This window comes from Girardinichthys multiradiatus, chromosome 23 (genome assembly GCF_021462225.1).
Source record: "Girardinichthys multiradiatus isolate DD_20200921_A chromosome 23, DD_fGirMul_XY1, whole genome shotgun sequence".
NCBI classification, from domain to species: Eukaryota; Metazoa; Chordata; class Actinopteri; order Cyprinodontiformes; family Goodeidae; genus Girardinichthys; species Girardinichthys multiradiatus.
Genome location: NC_061815.1, coordinates 23,846,549 through 23,860,247, shown reverse-complemented (window position 1 = coordinate 23,860,247; position 13,699 = coordinate 23,846,549). Strand labels below are relative to the sequence as shown.

Genomic DNA, 13,699 nt, shown 5'->3' with positions numbered 1-13,699 from the left:
TGTGGAATTATCTATAGAAGTATCACAATTTGAGTGGAAGTGAGGTTTTGGATCATATATTAATTTATTGAGACACATCTGTTACAGGGAAGAAATGTTTTACTTTGGTTCACGCTGTCATAAAAGCTAGAATTTAAGACAGGCTCATCTTCAGTATGTGCAGACTGTTCATGTCATCAAACACGATGCATTTAACTTTCTTCAAAAACTCTTGACGATGTATTCTGTCTTCTTCACCTCGTTGTTAAGCTCTCCGAAGGTGTCGAAGAACTGATCCATCTCCCGTTGCAGTGTTGCGTTACGAAGCTCTGCAGCAGCTCGGGCCCTCTCTGACTCCACGATCTTAGCCTGGACCACCTGGTACCAGTGGCGCTGCTGCAAGAGATTCGTCTTCAGGCGAACAACCTCCACCTGTAGCTCTTCGTTTCTCTGCTCTAGGCTGATCACAGTGAGAAGAAGGAAAAATAGAGTGTAACGTCAATCATAATTTCAATCTAAAACGCAGATTAAAGTGTCAGCTTTTACTACCAGTGAACAAAAGTTAAAGGTTTGAGGGTTTTACTAGTGAGTGAGAGAATTATTTTCAGTGTTTTTATTCTACCTGATGTAGTTAGGAAGTACAGAGGTTAACCTACTTAGTTTTAGTAAATACAGCATGTAAAATCACCTTAACCACCTAATATCTTGATTATTCATCGAAATGTAAAACGTTTAAAACTAGTGACAAGTCACAATTTGTAAAAGGCACAATTATGGAAAAATCCTGCTAATTAAATTCACCAAATTAATTGATTATCAGGAATTATGAACACCTCTAAAACAGCTAGAACTCTGGCCATTTGCTGGGCTGAAGCACACAGGTGTGTGCTAACACAATGCCAAGACAGAAAGACATCAGCAATGACCTTAAAGGCTTATTAGACCAATTCCAAACTATTTGAAGACCATCATGAAACAATAAGAAAGAATATACACTCACCGGCCACTTTATTAGGTACACCTTGCTAGTACCGGGTTGGACCCCCTTTTGCCTTCAGAACTGCCTTAATCCTTCATGGCATAAATTCAACAAGGGACTGAAAACATTCCTCAGAGAGTTTGGTCCATATTGACATAATAGCATCACACAGATGCTGCTGATTTGTCAGCTGAACATCCATGATGCGAATCTCCCGTTCCACCACATCCCAAAGGTGCTCTATTGGATTGAGATCTGGTGACTGTGGAGACCATTTAAGTACAGTGAACTCACTGTCATGTTCAAGAAACCAGTCTGAGATAATTTGTGCTTTATGACATGGTACGTTATCCTGCTGGAAGTAACCATCAGAAGATGGGTAGACTGTGGTCATAAAGGGATGGACATGGTCAGCAACAATACTCAGGTAGACTGTGGCGTTGACACGATGCTCAATTGGTACTGAGGGGCCCAAAGTGTGCCAAGAAAATATCCCCCACATCATTACACCACCACCACCAGCCTGAACCATTGATACAAGGCAGGATGGATCCATGCTTTCATGTTGTTGACGCCAAATTCTGACCCGACCATCCGAATGTCAAAATTGAGACTCATCAGACCAGGCAACGTTTTTCCAATCTTCTGTTGTCCAATTTTGGTGAGCCTGTGTGAATTGTAGCCTCATTTTCCTGTTCTTAACTGACAGGAGTTTCACCCAGTGTGGTCTTCTGCTGCTGTAGCCCATCCGCCTCAAGGTTCAACATGTTGTACATTCAGAGATGCTCTTCTGCATGCCTTGGTTGTAACGAGTGGTTATTTGAGTTACTGTTGCCTTTACATCAGCCCGAACCAGTCTGGCCATTCTCCTCTGACCTCTGGCATCAACAAGACATTTGCGCCCACAGAATTGCGGCTCACTGGATATTTTCTCTTTTTCAGACCATTCTCTGTAAACCCTAGAGATGATAGTTTGTGAAAATCCCAGTAGATCAGCAGTTTCTGAAATACTCAGACCAGCCCGTCTGGCACCAACAACCATGCCACGTTCAAAGTCACTTAAATCACCTTTCTTCCCCATTCTGATGCTTGGTTTGAACTGCAGCAGATGGTCTTGACCATGTCTACATGCCTAAATGCATTGAGTTGCTGCCACGTGATTGGCTGATTAGAAATTTGCGTTAACGAGCAGTTGGACAGGTGTACCTAATAAAGTGGCCGGTGAGTGTAGTATAAGGTATAAAACGTTTTAGGATAGTTGCCAATTTTCCAAGGAGTCGACGTCCCAGCAAATTCAGTTCCAGGTCAGATTATAAAATGCTCTGAGAAAATGAAAGAAAACTCAAAGCCACATGGCTACGGGCCTCAGCTAGCATGGTAAATGAAAAGATATTGTTTTTCTGGAAGGGTTCTCAGAAGAATATCTGTTCTCTAATTTAAAAAATGGGAGCACGACCAGTTTTGCAAACTTGTATCTTTAAATTATCTCACTTCTGGAACATCATCCTTTGGACAGATGAGACAAAGCTGAAGCTGTCTGGCCAAAATGCACACCACCATGTTTGAGGAAAACCATACACAGCATATCAGCACACACACCTCAGCTCTCAAGCATGATGGTTTGGGCTTAGTTCGCAGCCACAGGGACTGGTATTCTAGAGTCAAAAGGCCATTTGTCTAACCGCTTAAACTTTACTTAAACGTCACCATCAACAGCACGATGATCCCAAGCACAGCAGAAAATATAAACATGAATGAATAAATAATAGATGCAGTTGTACTGGTGAAAGCAAAATCTAGAGCTCACCCTGATTGAAATGTAGGGGTGGGACCTTTAGAGATCTGTGCAGAAATGTAAGTCTAACGTGACTGATAATGTCATACAGAAAAGTGATCGTGTCAGATTATTCCAGCTACATTAGCTAGCTAGACGGTGGGTGATGGAGCATACCTAGATTTTCTCGTGACTGCAGGTGATAAACTGCCCAGAGGGGGAGAGGAAGCTCAGCAAACTAAACCAACTAAAAATGGTTTTAAAGACATCATTTTTCATCAGTTGAATTAAATTTGAACTCTTCAGCTTAGAGGAATTAAAAAAAATGTAATTGTGTAGCATTTAAATTTAAGATCTAAAGGAATTGGGCAAGTTTACTTTGTGAAAATGCAAAGAATTATATTCATTGTTTATTGTTGTGTTAACTTAGTTACAATCTAAAGCCACAAGTTTAATCTTTTCTTTGTGTTTGACACAAATATATCTCAACAAACAATTACCAACTAATCGTAATCGCTTTTAAGCTCAGCCAATTAAACTTGGCCCCTTCTCTCAAATTCCACCAAATCTGTATTGAAACGCCGCTAGTGCTGCTCATGTTCCTAACAGGAGGTGGGGACCCAAATTCAATTCTGCTTAAGGCTCAATACAACCTTGGGTCAGTCCAGGTTCTGTGTGACTTGTTGTAGGATAATTCCTAAAAACAAAGCCTGTACCTTAGGTTTTATTAAAGCTTCTGATAACTTCCTCATTTTCCTGTCTTTTTCCCAGCGCTGGTTCATACAGACAGGTGTTATGTGTAATCAGCTTCATTTTAGCTCATTTCTGACCCGAATATAACATTTCTACCTTTTTTTCATTCAAGATCGACCTTTGGAACAGGCTAAAAACTTCAGCTGCAGGTGTTCAAAAACATTTGACCCATAGTGCTGTCCTTTTATGCTCCCTGTCAAACTAAAATTATTGCGATAGCCTCTTGTCTTCACCGGCTAGTACCAATGTGTGACCTTACACCAAGACATGCTCTATCTATATCGGTAATAAATGAGGTATGTGTTGTGTCTAGGTCAGCAGCAAGGTCCCTCAAATTAGCTCGCTTTCCAGTGTCATGAGCTGTTTCCTATATGTCAGCACATCAGGCTATATATGTTTTTTTCCACCTTACCCCAACTAGTTGTTAAGTCATTAAAGCACAAACTACAGCACTGAAATCACAGAAGAAAGGCAGTGTTTGGATCATACCATGTCATCAGAGACCTGTGGGAAAATTTAGCTCTGTGAGCTAAACAGGATGTAGGGTGAAAGTTGGAGTAGACTGGGAAACAAAAACAGCACAGCTTTTTGCAGACGCACCCTTTATGAATATAGGAACATTGTGTTACCCTTCACTGAAATGCACCATAAATCAGTAGTAAATGTCGTAAGTGCAAATGCAAGTATTAGCACTGCTTTGACTTTTGCACAATCTGTGTTGTTTCAACACAAACTTCTTTATATATTTCTGGTATTTTACAGTATGTGATAGAAAAACCCAGAGTAGAAAACATTTGTGAAGTGGAGTAAAAATGATGCATAGTTTTTATTTTACAAATAAAAGTCATATGAGCTGTTATGAGCATTCGAAATCAGTTCCCTTTTACTCTAATTCCCCTAAATAAAACCCACTGCAACCAAGGGAACACACCGAGGAACAAACCAAGTAAGTGCGAGATAACGTTTTGCAGACATTTAAAGCTTGTTTAGGATATGAAACCATAGCCCAAGCCTTTAACATCTCACAGAGCTCTGTTTAATCCATCATCTGTTAACAGGAGTATGGCACAACACAAGACAACACATCGCCGCCCACCTAAAGTGACAGCCCAGCAAGGAGATCAGAACTCAGAGAAACAGCCAAGAGGAGGAGCTGCTGAGATCCACAGCATAGGTGGGAAAATCTGTCAACAGATGGTACATGGAAAACACTATGTGTGATGGAAAGCCAACACAGAGAACATCATTCCCACCTTGAAGCATGGTGGTGGCAGTATCATGCCGTCAGGACACTTTTCTTCAGCAGGTAAAGAATTTGAAAGATTTCAGCCTCAATGCAAAGCTGATGGAGACAAACCCCACAATACTCACAGCTTTAATTACAGAAGAAGGTCTATACCTACCTCAGGAAAGCTGAATTCAAATGCACACCATAAAGGATAATGATAAATGAAAACCATGTATTATTGCCCTTACAATTCACTTTGTGTTGGTCACAATAAAATGCTGCTGTAAGGTGATAGAATGTGGCAAAGTTAAAGGAGTTTTATCGTTTTTGCAAAGCACTATAACTGACATGAATAATTGTATCTTTAATCCAAAAACCTAATTTCAAGTCACCTGATTATTCGTTCCTCGTACTCCTCTTTCTGCTTGATTATCTGCTGCTGGAGGCCTGTTAGGATGCTTCGAAGAGCACTTGCAGACGGGTCAGCCAGGGGAACAGGAGGGGGCACCCTCAGTGACAACGGTGCCTCCTTTAAGTGCTGGGTTTCAGCAAAGGGCCACAGATCCTGACACTTTGTGTGGCATGGTTGAGGAGAACTTTCTGTATGGCGTTGTTTTGGAAGTGACAGCATAAGTTCCTCTTGAACACAGGATCCTAAGTCCAGCTCTGGCTCCTGCTTCTTGTCTTGGTCTGGATTCTGGTCCTGCTTACCAGAACAACCCTCAGTAAGGGGGATTTCACAAGCAGGCCAGACGTTCTTCTCTTTACTCAAACAATCATCCTGCATCAGTCCTTGGATATGTTCAGGGGCCCATGGAGTGTATGTGTGCTCGTCAAAGTGTTCCTGCCGGTTCATCTCCATGTTGAAGATCTCCTCGAAGCTGTCAGGTATTCCTGAATCGGTAAGGTTATCATATAGCGACAGAGCACTGCAATGCTCTTCACTGTGTGACGGGCAGGGGCTTTGGCTCCAATAAGCCCCATCCCCTGCTTCCCAGTTAACTCCCTGTTCGGCTCCTCCTTTGTTTTTGCAGGAACTAAGCTCTGATTTCCAGGACTGTCCTCCCAAGCTGCCTGTACAGCTGGGATCCGGCCAGGAGCCAGGCTCTCTTCCTCCAGCAACCACTGTCTGAACATCAGCCAGAGCTGGGACCAAACCAGGCAGAGGACTGCTGGGCCCTGGGAGTCTGGTTACTAAAGGACACACAACTCTGCTCTCCATTTCCTTCTCCCTGGCCCTGTCTCGCTGGCCAAAAGGTGGGCAGTTGTCGTACAGTGGATCCGTGGAGCGGGAGCTGGCTGAGGTGGGGGTCTTAGTTGGAAGACAGGGCAGCTCCATGATCCAAGCAGGCACATGGGGTTGCAAAGAACAGTGGACAACCCTCCCCTTTTCTCTCTGCGGTAAAACTGGGATTAAAGGCTGGGATTGTGGTTTGTGTGGGGCTTTCTTTTGCCAGGTCCCTGATGCTCTCAGGGGGAGGGGGAAGGAAAGTGCAGGAGACCTGTTCCTCTCTCTGCTCTGCCTTTGACGATACTGTTGGACAGGTTATAGTGTGGGTGTAGCCACCAGGGACTGTGTGTGTATGTCTTTAAGCAGGACTGACATCAGCTGTTACTTTAGCACAGCTCCTGGGGGAGGTACCAGGGTGTAATATAGTCCGACTCATTCCTGAAGACAGTCACATATAACTGAGACCACAGAAATAGATGCTGGTTGTGGGCACAAAGTGTGAAACACAGACAATGAATCTGGTAAAATGTGACAAAAACATCATAGATTTAAAATGTTATTTTGTGTTACTCTAACATTAACCATTTTTCCTTAAGATTGTTGGTTGTTTCGTTTTTAGGTGTTCAGATACAGTGCCAAAACATTCAGATTAAAACCAACTGTTAGCAATACACTGTCTTGTAAAAGTATACCCCTTCAGATGTGCTGTGCTGCTGTCATATTACAACCACAAACCAATGATACAGCCAATGAATCTCTTCTTGCTACGCTTTGATAAACGGTAGATCTGTAGAGTTCAGAATGAGTAGTTTTCCTGGCAACGGATTCTCCCCCTGAGCTGTGAATCTCTGCAGCTCCTCCAGGACGACCTCTTGACTGTTTGTCTAATTAAGTTTATTTGTAGTGGGTATCAGTTGTCATGAATGACCATGTCCTGGTATGCTTGCAGTTGTGCTGTACTCCATGTATTCTCTCCAACACATGATGTTGTTTTTTAACTTAATCTTACTACGTGGTTCTCAACAACCTCACCCTTGTCTTCTGTGTTCCTTGGTCTTCATGAAGCTCTTTCTTCACTAATGTTTTCTAACAAACCTCTGTGGCCTCCACAGAACATGTGAATGTATATTGAAATTACACACAGATGGACTGACTTCAGAAGCCAACTTCCTGCAATGGATGTTATTTATAGAGGCAGAGCAGTACAGAGGGCTTAATGCAAAGGAACAACACCCTTTTTAGATTTTAATTTGTGAAATAAATTTAAACCCATGCATAATTTTCCTTCTACTTCAGGTCTATGCACTACTTTGTGTTAGTATAGCACATAGAACGATAATAACATACACTAAACCTTGTGTTTGTAATGTTATTTGGAAACAATCAAGTTTTTGTTCAGATATATGATCAATTGATTAAATGAACCTCAGGGCAACAAGGTACAATATTGAATTAATTTCTTATGTGTTTCACTTTAAACTTTTTTGTGTTGTTTAAAACAGCAGAATATAAAGATGACTTCAAAATCCAAGAGATCAAATTTTACATTAGTTGGTTTCAGAAATGTAAAAAACTAAGTAGATCATATGGCCATTTAAATATAATTGTTCTATATACAACCACTGTGGCTTTTTTAAAAATCAAAATATGCAAATTAGGCATTATTTCAGATAAATAGGATGATTGTTTTGCTTGTTTGTTTTTTTTAAATTAGTCTGCAGTGTAAGATTGTCTTCCTGTCAATGTTCACTACTTTGTCATAGTTAATTTAATACCTGACTAAATCTACTGGTGATGCCATTTAATGATTTGCTGTCCACTCACTTTGTCATATGACACCATGACAAATTAATGTGACATAAATTTCAGATTTTGTCATGAAAGTGAGGAGGCAGAGAAACCCTAAATGTAATCACTGGTACAGTGTTCGCAGTCAGTGTGAATGAACCACTAGAGGGAGCTTTAGACAACGAGATGAGCAGGTTTGGTCACAGTTTGAGTAAACAGAATGTGAGGAGCGTGATTTCTTAAAATTTAACCCAAGCAGAACTTCCACTCCTGCCTTATGACATGATGCATTCTTTTGCCTTTTTTAAAGTTATATTTGTAGGACTCTTGCTATTTATCTAAAGGCACATTGTTGGTTTCTGTTTGTTTAAGGGATTAAAAAATAACCTGTTAGAAACACGGAGCACGATGACCAAAACATGATCACTGGGAAACATCAGTGCATTTATATTTTGCACTTTTCAAACCACCTACAGACAGCAGCCCATTTTACATCAGGACCTGGCAGTTCACGCCTACTGAGGAAAGTGTTTATTCATCATTTCTGCAGTGTCACTGCAGTGTCTATCAAATCCAAGATGCTCTCCGTGCTTCAGCTCTGCAACCAAACTCTAAGCATTGATACTCTTTGTCAGGACTGATAAAACAGCCCTTCTATCTGCCTGTATTTTAATCACCTTTCATCTTTTCAGGCTGCAGAGATGAGAGAACAACATTTTTTATCTGCTATGCATGAAGTGCAGTTTCCTAAAGCACTATTATGAATACCAAAAACCTGATAAAAGAAGATCCATATAGTATAATTCTGCTGCTAAAAGTAAGGCCCAAAATACTCTGCCATATCCCTAGTGAAATGACCTGACCCCATATTTGTCATTTAACAAAGGAAAGCACAAATCACACCCTTCCTTCATTGCCCTCAGACCCTGAAGCTCATCCCCACTTGATCTCCCGCCTCCTTTAAGGACCTCTGATCAACTCCTTCCTCCATCCTTTTCTGCTTTCTGTACGTCTGCTTAGTTGTTTGTAGTCATGACAACAGAATCCATGGTAACAAGGTCCCCATGGTGCTAAATAATAAAGGTGGATGTGCTGGCAGTACTGGCAGAGAAGGGGGGTCTCTGTGAGTATTTAAAAAAGTATCTCGAGAGACAGCAATTGAGTAGGGCCTTTGTTAAAAAGAGATAGAATGTGCGAAACAAGAGAAAGCTCCATAGGAAATAGCCATAATATCTTTGAACAACTGAATATTCAGGCCATGCCACAGAATCATGACTCTCTGAGAATTTAAAACAAAACATAATGAAAAGAGTGACCATAAATACAGGTCCTTCTCAAAAAATTAGCATATTGTGATAAAGTTCATTATTTTCTATAATGTAATGATGAAAATTTAACATTCATATATTTTAGATTCATTGCACACTAACTGAAATATTTCAGGTCTTTTATTGTCTTAATACAGATGATTTTGGCATACAGCTCATGAAAACCCAAAATTCCTATCTCACAAAATTAGCATATTTCATCCGACCAATAAAAGAAAAGTGTTTTTAATACAAAAAACGTCAACCTTCAAATAATCATGTACAGTTATGCACTCAATACTTGGTCGGGAATCCTTTGGCAGAAACGACTGCTTCAATGCGGCGTGGCATGGAGGCAATCAGCCTGTGGCACTGCTGAGGTCTTATGGAGGCCCAGGATGCTTCGATAGCGGCCTTTAGCTCATCCAGAGTGTTGGGTCTTGAGTCTCTCAACGTTCTCTTCACAATATCCCACAGATTCTCTATGGGGTTCAGGTCAGGAGAGTTGGCAGGCCAATTGAGCACAGTGATACCATGGTCAGTAAACCATTTACCAGTGGTTTTGGCACTGTGAGCAGGTGCCAGGTCGTGCTGAAAAATGAAATCTTCATCTCCATAAAGCTTTTCAGCAGATGGAAGCATGAAGTGCTCCAAAATCTCCTGATAGCTAGCTGCATTGACCCTGCCCTTGATAAAACACAGTGGACCAACACCAGCAGCTGACACGGCACCCCAGACCATCACTGACTGTGGGTACTTGACACTGGACTTCTGGCATTTTGGCATTTCCTTCTCCCCAGTCTTCCTCCAGACTCTGGCACCTTGATTTCCGAATGACATGCAGAATTTGCTTTCATCCGAAAAAAGTACTTTGGACCACTGAGCAACAGTCCAGTGCTGCTTCTCTGTAGCCCAGGTCAGGCGCTTCTGCCGCTGTTTCTGGTTCAAAAGTGGCTTGACCTGGGGAATGCGGCACTTGTAGCCCATTTCCTGCACACGCCTGTGCACGGTGGCTCTGGATGTTTCTACTCCAGACTCAGTCCACTGCTTCCGCAGGTCCCCCAAGGTCTGGAATCGGCCCTTCTCCACAATCTTCCTCAGGGTCCGGTCACCTCTTCTCATTGTGCAGCGTTTTCTGCCACACTTTTTCCTTCCCACAGACTTCCCACTGAGGTGCCTTGATGCAGCACTCTGGGAACAGCCTATTCGTTCAGAAATTTCTTTCTGTGTCTTACCCTCTTGCTTGAGGGTGTCAATAGTGGCCTTCTGGACAGCAGTCAGGTCGGCCGTCTTACCCATGATTGGGGTTTTGAGTGATGAACCAGGCTGGGAGTTTTAAAGGCCTCAGGAATCTTTTGCAGGTGTTTAGAGTTAACTCGTTGATTCAGATGATTAGGTTCATAGCTCGTTTAGAGACCCTTTTAATGATATGCTAATTTTGTGAGATAGAAATTTTGGGTTTTCATGAGCTGTATGCCAAAATCATCCGTATTAAGACAATAAAAGACCTGAAATATGTCAGTTAGTGTGCAATGAATCTAAAATATATGAATGTTAAATTTTCATCATGACATTATGGAAAATAATGAACTTTATCACAATATGCTAATATTTTGAGAAGGACCTGTAGTGTGAGCACCAGAAAGAGGTCAGGCTAATAGAAAGCATTCTAGAGTGACATAAAGAAGTGAACAGACAATGCAGGTTTTGCTGGATGTGCGTGTATTTGTGAGAGATGAAGGTCTCCACCATTTCTTTTTGTAGTTCTCTGTTTGAGGGTGCATTAAAGCTGTTTTCACCCGGAGAATATATGCAGTTTCTTTGCTGATCTCCAATGTTTTCTGCAGGCATTCATGGTGTCACTTTAAACGCTCTCATTAACCCAAACGTTACACAAAACAGGTCATGCTCTGATGGTGGATGATTGTTTGGGATCAATGGATTTTCCGTGTATGATGCATAAAAAATCTTAAAAGGTATCAGTGTGTCTATGGAACAAAGTCTGCGTTATTTATTTCGCAAGTAATTTTTTTTTGAAGATATCATTTCTTCAAAAAAATAAGAATTTAAAATAACAAAAAGGGGAGGCCGACCCAAACCTTTTGTTTTAACTGGCTATCATGAATTATGTCGATGATTTTGGCATTTGTGAGCAAATTGATGGGAAATTCAAATGGTAAAATGCAAGCCTGAAAGCCTCATATGCGTTTTTACTGCCTTGAACAAAATTCTAAACCTATAGATACTAGGACAGCAAGATCTACGTCTGTAAACAAACAAATTAACATGGAACCAACTTGGGATCTCTACAGTTCATGGATTTCTCTTTCTTTGATAAAACACACCATATGGATTATTTATCTTTGAGTCTTACTAACTGTTGGCGGTATTCATGGTGGCTGCCCAAATAGCATATTTCACAGGGATGGTGAAGACGCTATAAGTGCATCCTAATGTTCCAATTGGTAACTTGTTTTTGTGTTAAGGTTTTAGTTATCAAAGAATACTTGAAATAAAACACATTTGATACTTAAACTGAAGGGTAAAATTGGATTCAGATGTGTTTAGGTATGGTCTCTTTCCCAAAATGTTATTATTTTACAATTCCACAATACTCTAAATAAGATTTTGAAGAAGGTAAACATGGGTAGTTCATACTTCCTACGCTCCAATTTTAACTTTGATTCCCATTCGTACATTACCATTATTTTGAATATACTTTAAAATACTCCAATTAAATTGTAATACTATTGTCTTGTATTCATTTTACACACAACGATCTATGCAGTATTAAATAAACTCTTGAAGTTGTTTTTGAGATAAATTCATCACCTCTTGATTTAAGGAACTGTGCAGGTGGTCTTAATCTCCATTTTCATAAAAGCTCCCCCCACCAGTTTTATGTATGTTCGAATATGTTAAGTCTTTCTCACAATCACTCTCTCAACACAATGTTCACTGAGGACTAAGTAGTGGTTGCAGGTGTTTTTGCATTTCAACTACTACAATTATTCGACTTTTGTGGCTCTTCATAAATATGCACCGAATATTCTGAATACATACCTAGAGATAATGAGTATTCCTTATTTTGCATAAATCAACACCAGCAGGATACATCTGAAAATGTACTTAAATCTGAGCAGATGAACAGCATGATAAATATTATCGGTCCTCAAAACACAGATATTACATTTTGTGGCAATAAACAATTAATGCGACCCATGAAAAGCTATGAAGTATTTCTTATTCAGTCAATGTATTTTGAGGTATGGTATTTGTGCAAATAGTCTGCAATTCAAACACTGTTTCTTGGCTTTATTTGTTGTATGTTTATCAACTTCACAACAGTGGTTATTACAAATAACAATTATGATTACTTTGCTTTTTGAGTCAACGAATATGAATATGAACTATGACTTGCCTATTCCATGCCACAACTGCTTATAGACTTCAGTTCAAATGTGAACTCTCAGACCTTTGTGTTAGCATGCTAATGTTAGCATTAGTATGCAAAGAATTTGCAAATATTAAAGCTAGTCAGCTCGGGCCACACTTTCTTTAAAGACCTTTGAACTGCTTTTAGAGAATTTTAAATGGACTAAAGTACACAAAACTTACAGATGTAAATTTGATAAACACTACCAAATGGCCAAATCACTGGAACATAAAATATGGTCAACATAAAATATAGATGTAACTTCAAACACTAACACAAAATGGCTGACTAGTTTGAAAATAACTAGACAATTTAAACAACATCTGTATTTTTAACATTTAATGTATAAAACGTGCTGCGATGGACTCGCGACCTGTCCAGGGTGTACCCTGCCTCCCACCCATAGACTGCTGGAGTTAGGCACCAGCTTCCCTGCGACCCACTATGGAAGAAGCGGTAGAAAAAGACTGACTGACTGTATAAAAAGTATAAAAAGTTTAGTTTTCTGTTACATTTCATCAATGTGTGTAAAGTTTATGCAAGGCGAATAAACTTTGTCTTAAAATCTATATATTTTAACCCAAACCTTGTCAAACAGAATCATTTTAGCTCATGAGTTGTCTTGATTTATATCAAACAACATTATATTGTCTCGTTTTCTTCTGGTAACAAGTATAAGGTAAGCATCCGTACACAGACATGTGCCTTTTTCTGTCAGGCAAACCCACATAAAGCTGTATTTACTGGTTACACGCGTCACTTTTATTTATGTGTGGGTAGGTTTTGTTGCTGCTGTGCTAAATCGGATAGTGTCTTTTTTTGAAAATATCTTCCTAATGTATAACTCAAAATTAAAATGAATGACAAATTTAGCTTCTTTTGTGTTTGCCCATTTGTGTCATTGTTTCATTTTAGCTTTTTAAATTAACATTTCTTCATCTAATACCTCACCTCTTGTCCTTAAAGCAGCTGTGTAATGTGATCTTTTGGCTAACTGGATGGTTCATTTTTGCAGAATTGTTTTTATCAGTTTGACAATTCAAAGGTTGCCATGAGAACAATTTATTTTAAAATAGAAAAGGACAGGGAAGCACAAGCAGCGACTACATCTGTCTAATTACAGCCTCGTGTGTTATGATTAGGCAAGCATTAACTGTTACATAGCGCCGATGCTAGAGACAAACATCCACACCACTCAAGCTTAAAATAAAAAGGGAAAGAATT

At 40.0% G+C, this 13,699-nt stretch overlaps 1 protein-coding gene across 1 annotated transcript; it reads right to left on the bottom strand.

Moving 5' to 3' along the window:
• Positions 1-40: 40 nt before the first annotated feature.
• Positions 41-6,657, bottom strand: LOC124860151. The gene is made up of 2 exons (XM_047353168.1): positions 5,106-6,657; positions 41-439 (listed from the first exon to the last, which is right to left on the bottom strand). The coding sequence occupies exons 1-2, from the start codon at positions 6,050-6,052 to the stop codon at positions 202-204; spliced, it is 1,185 nt and encodes a 394-aa protein (XP_047209124.1). The 5' UTR covers positions 6,053-6,657; the 3' UTR covers positions 41-201.
• Positions 6,658-13,699: the final 7,042 nt, after the last annotated feature.

What these genes read in the sequence shown, in the direction of transcription:
- LOC124860151 (XM_047353168.1), bottom strand. Translation starts at nt 6,052, where the DNA reads ATGGAGCTGCCCTGTCTTCCAACTAAGACCCCCACCTCAGCCAGCTCC. An exon ending in TACGAGGAACGAATAATCAG is followed by an intron (nt 440 to 5,105) that starts GTGACTTGAAAT and finishes CACTGTGATCAG; the next exon opens with CCTAGAGCAGAGAAACGAAG.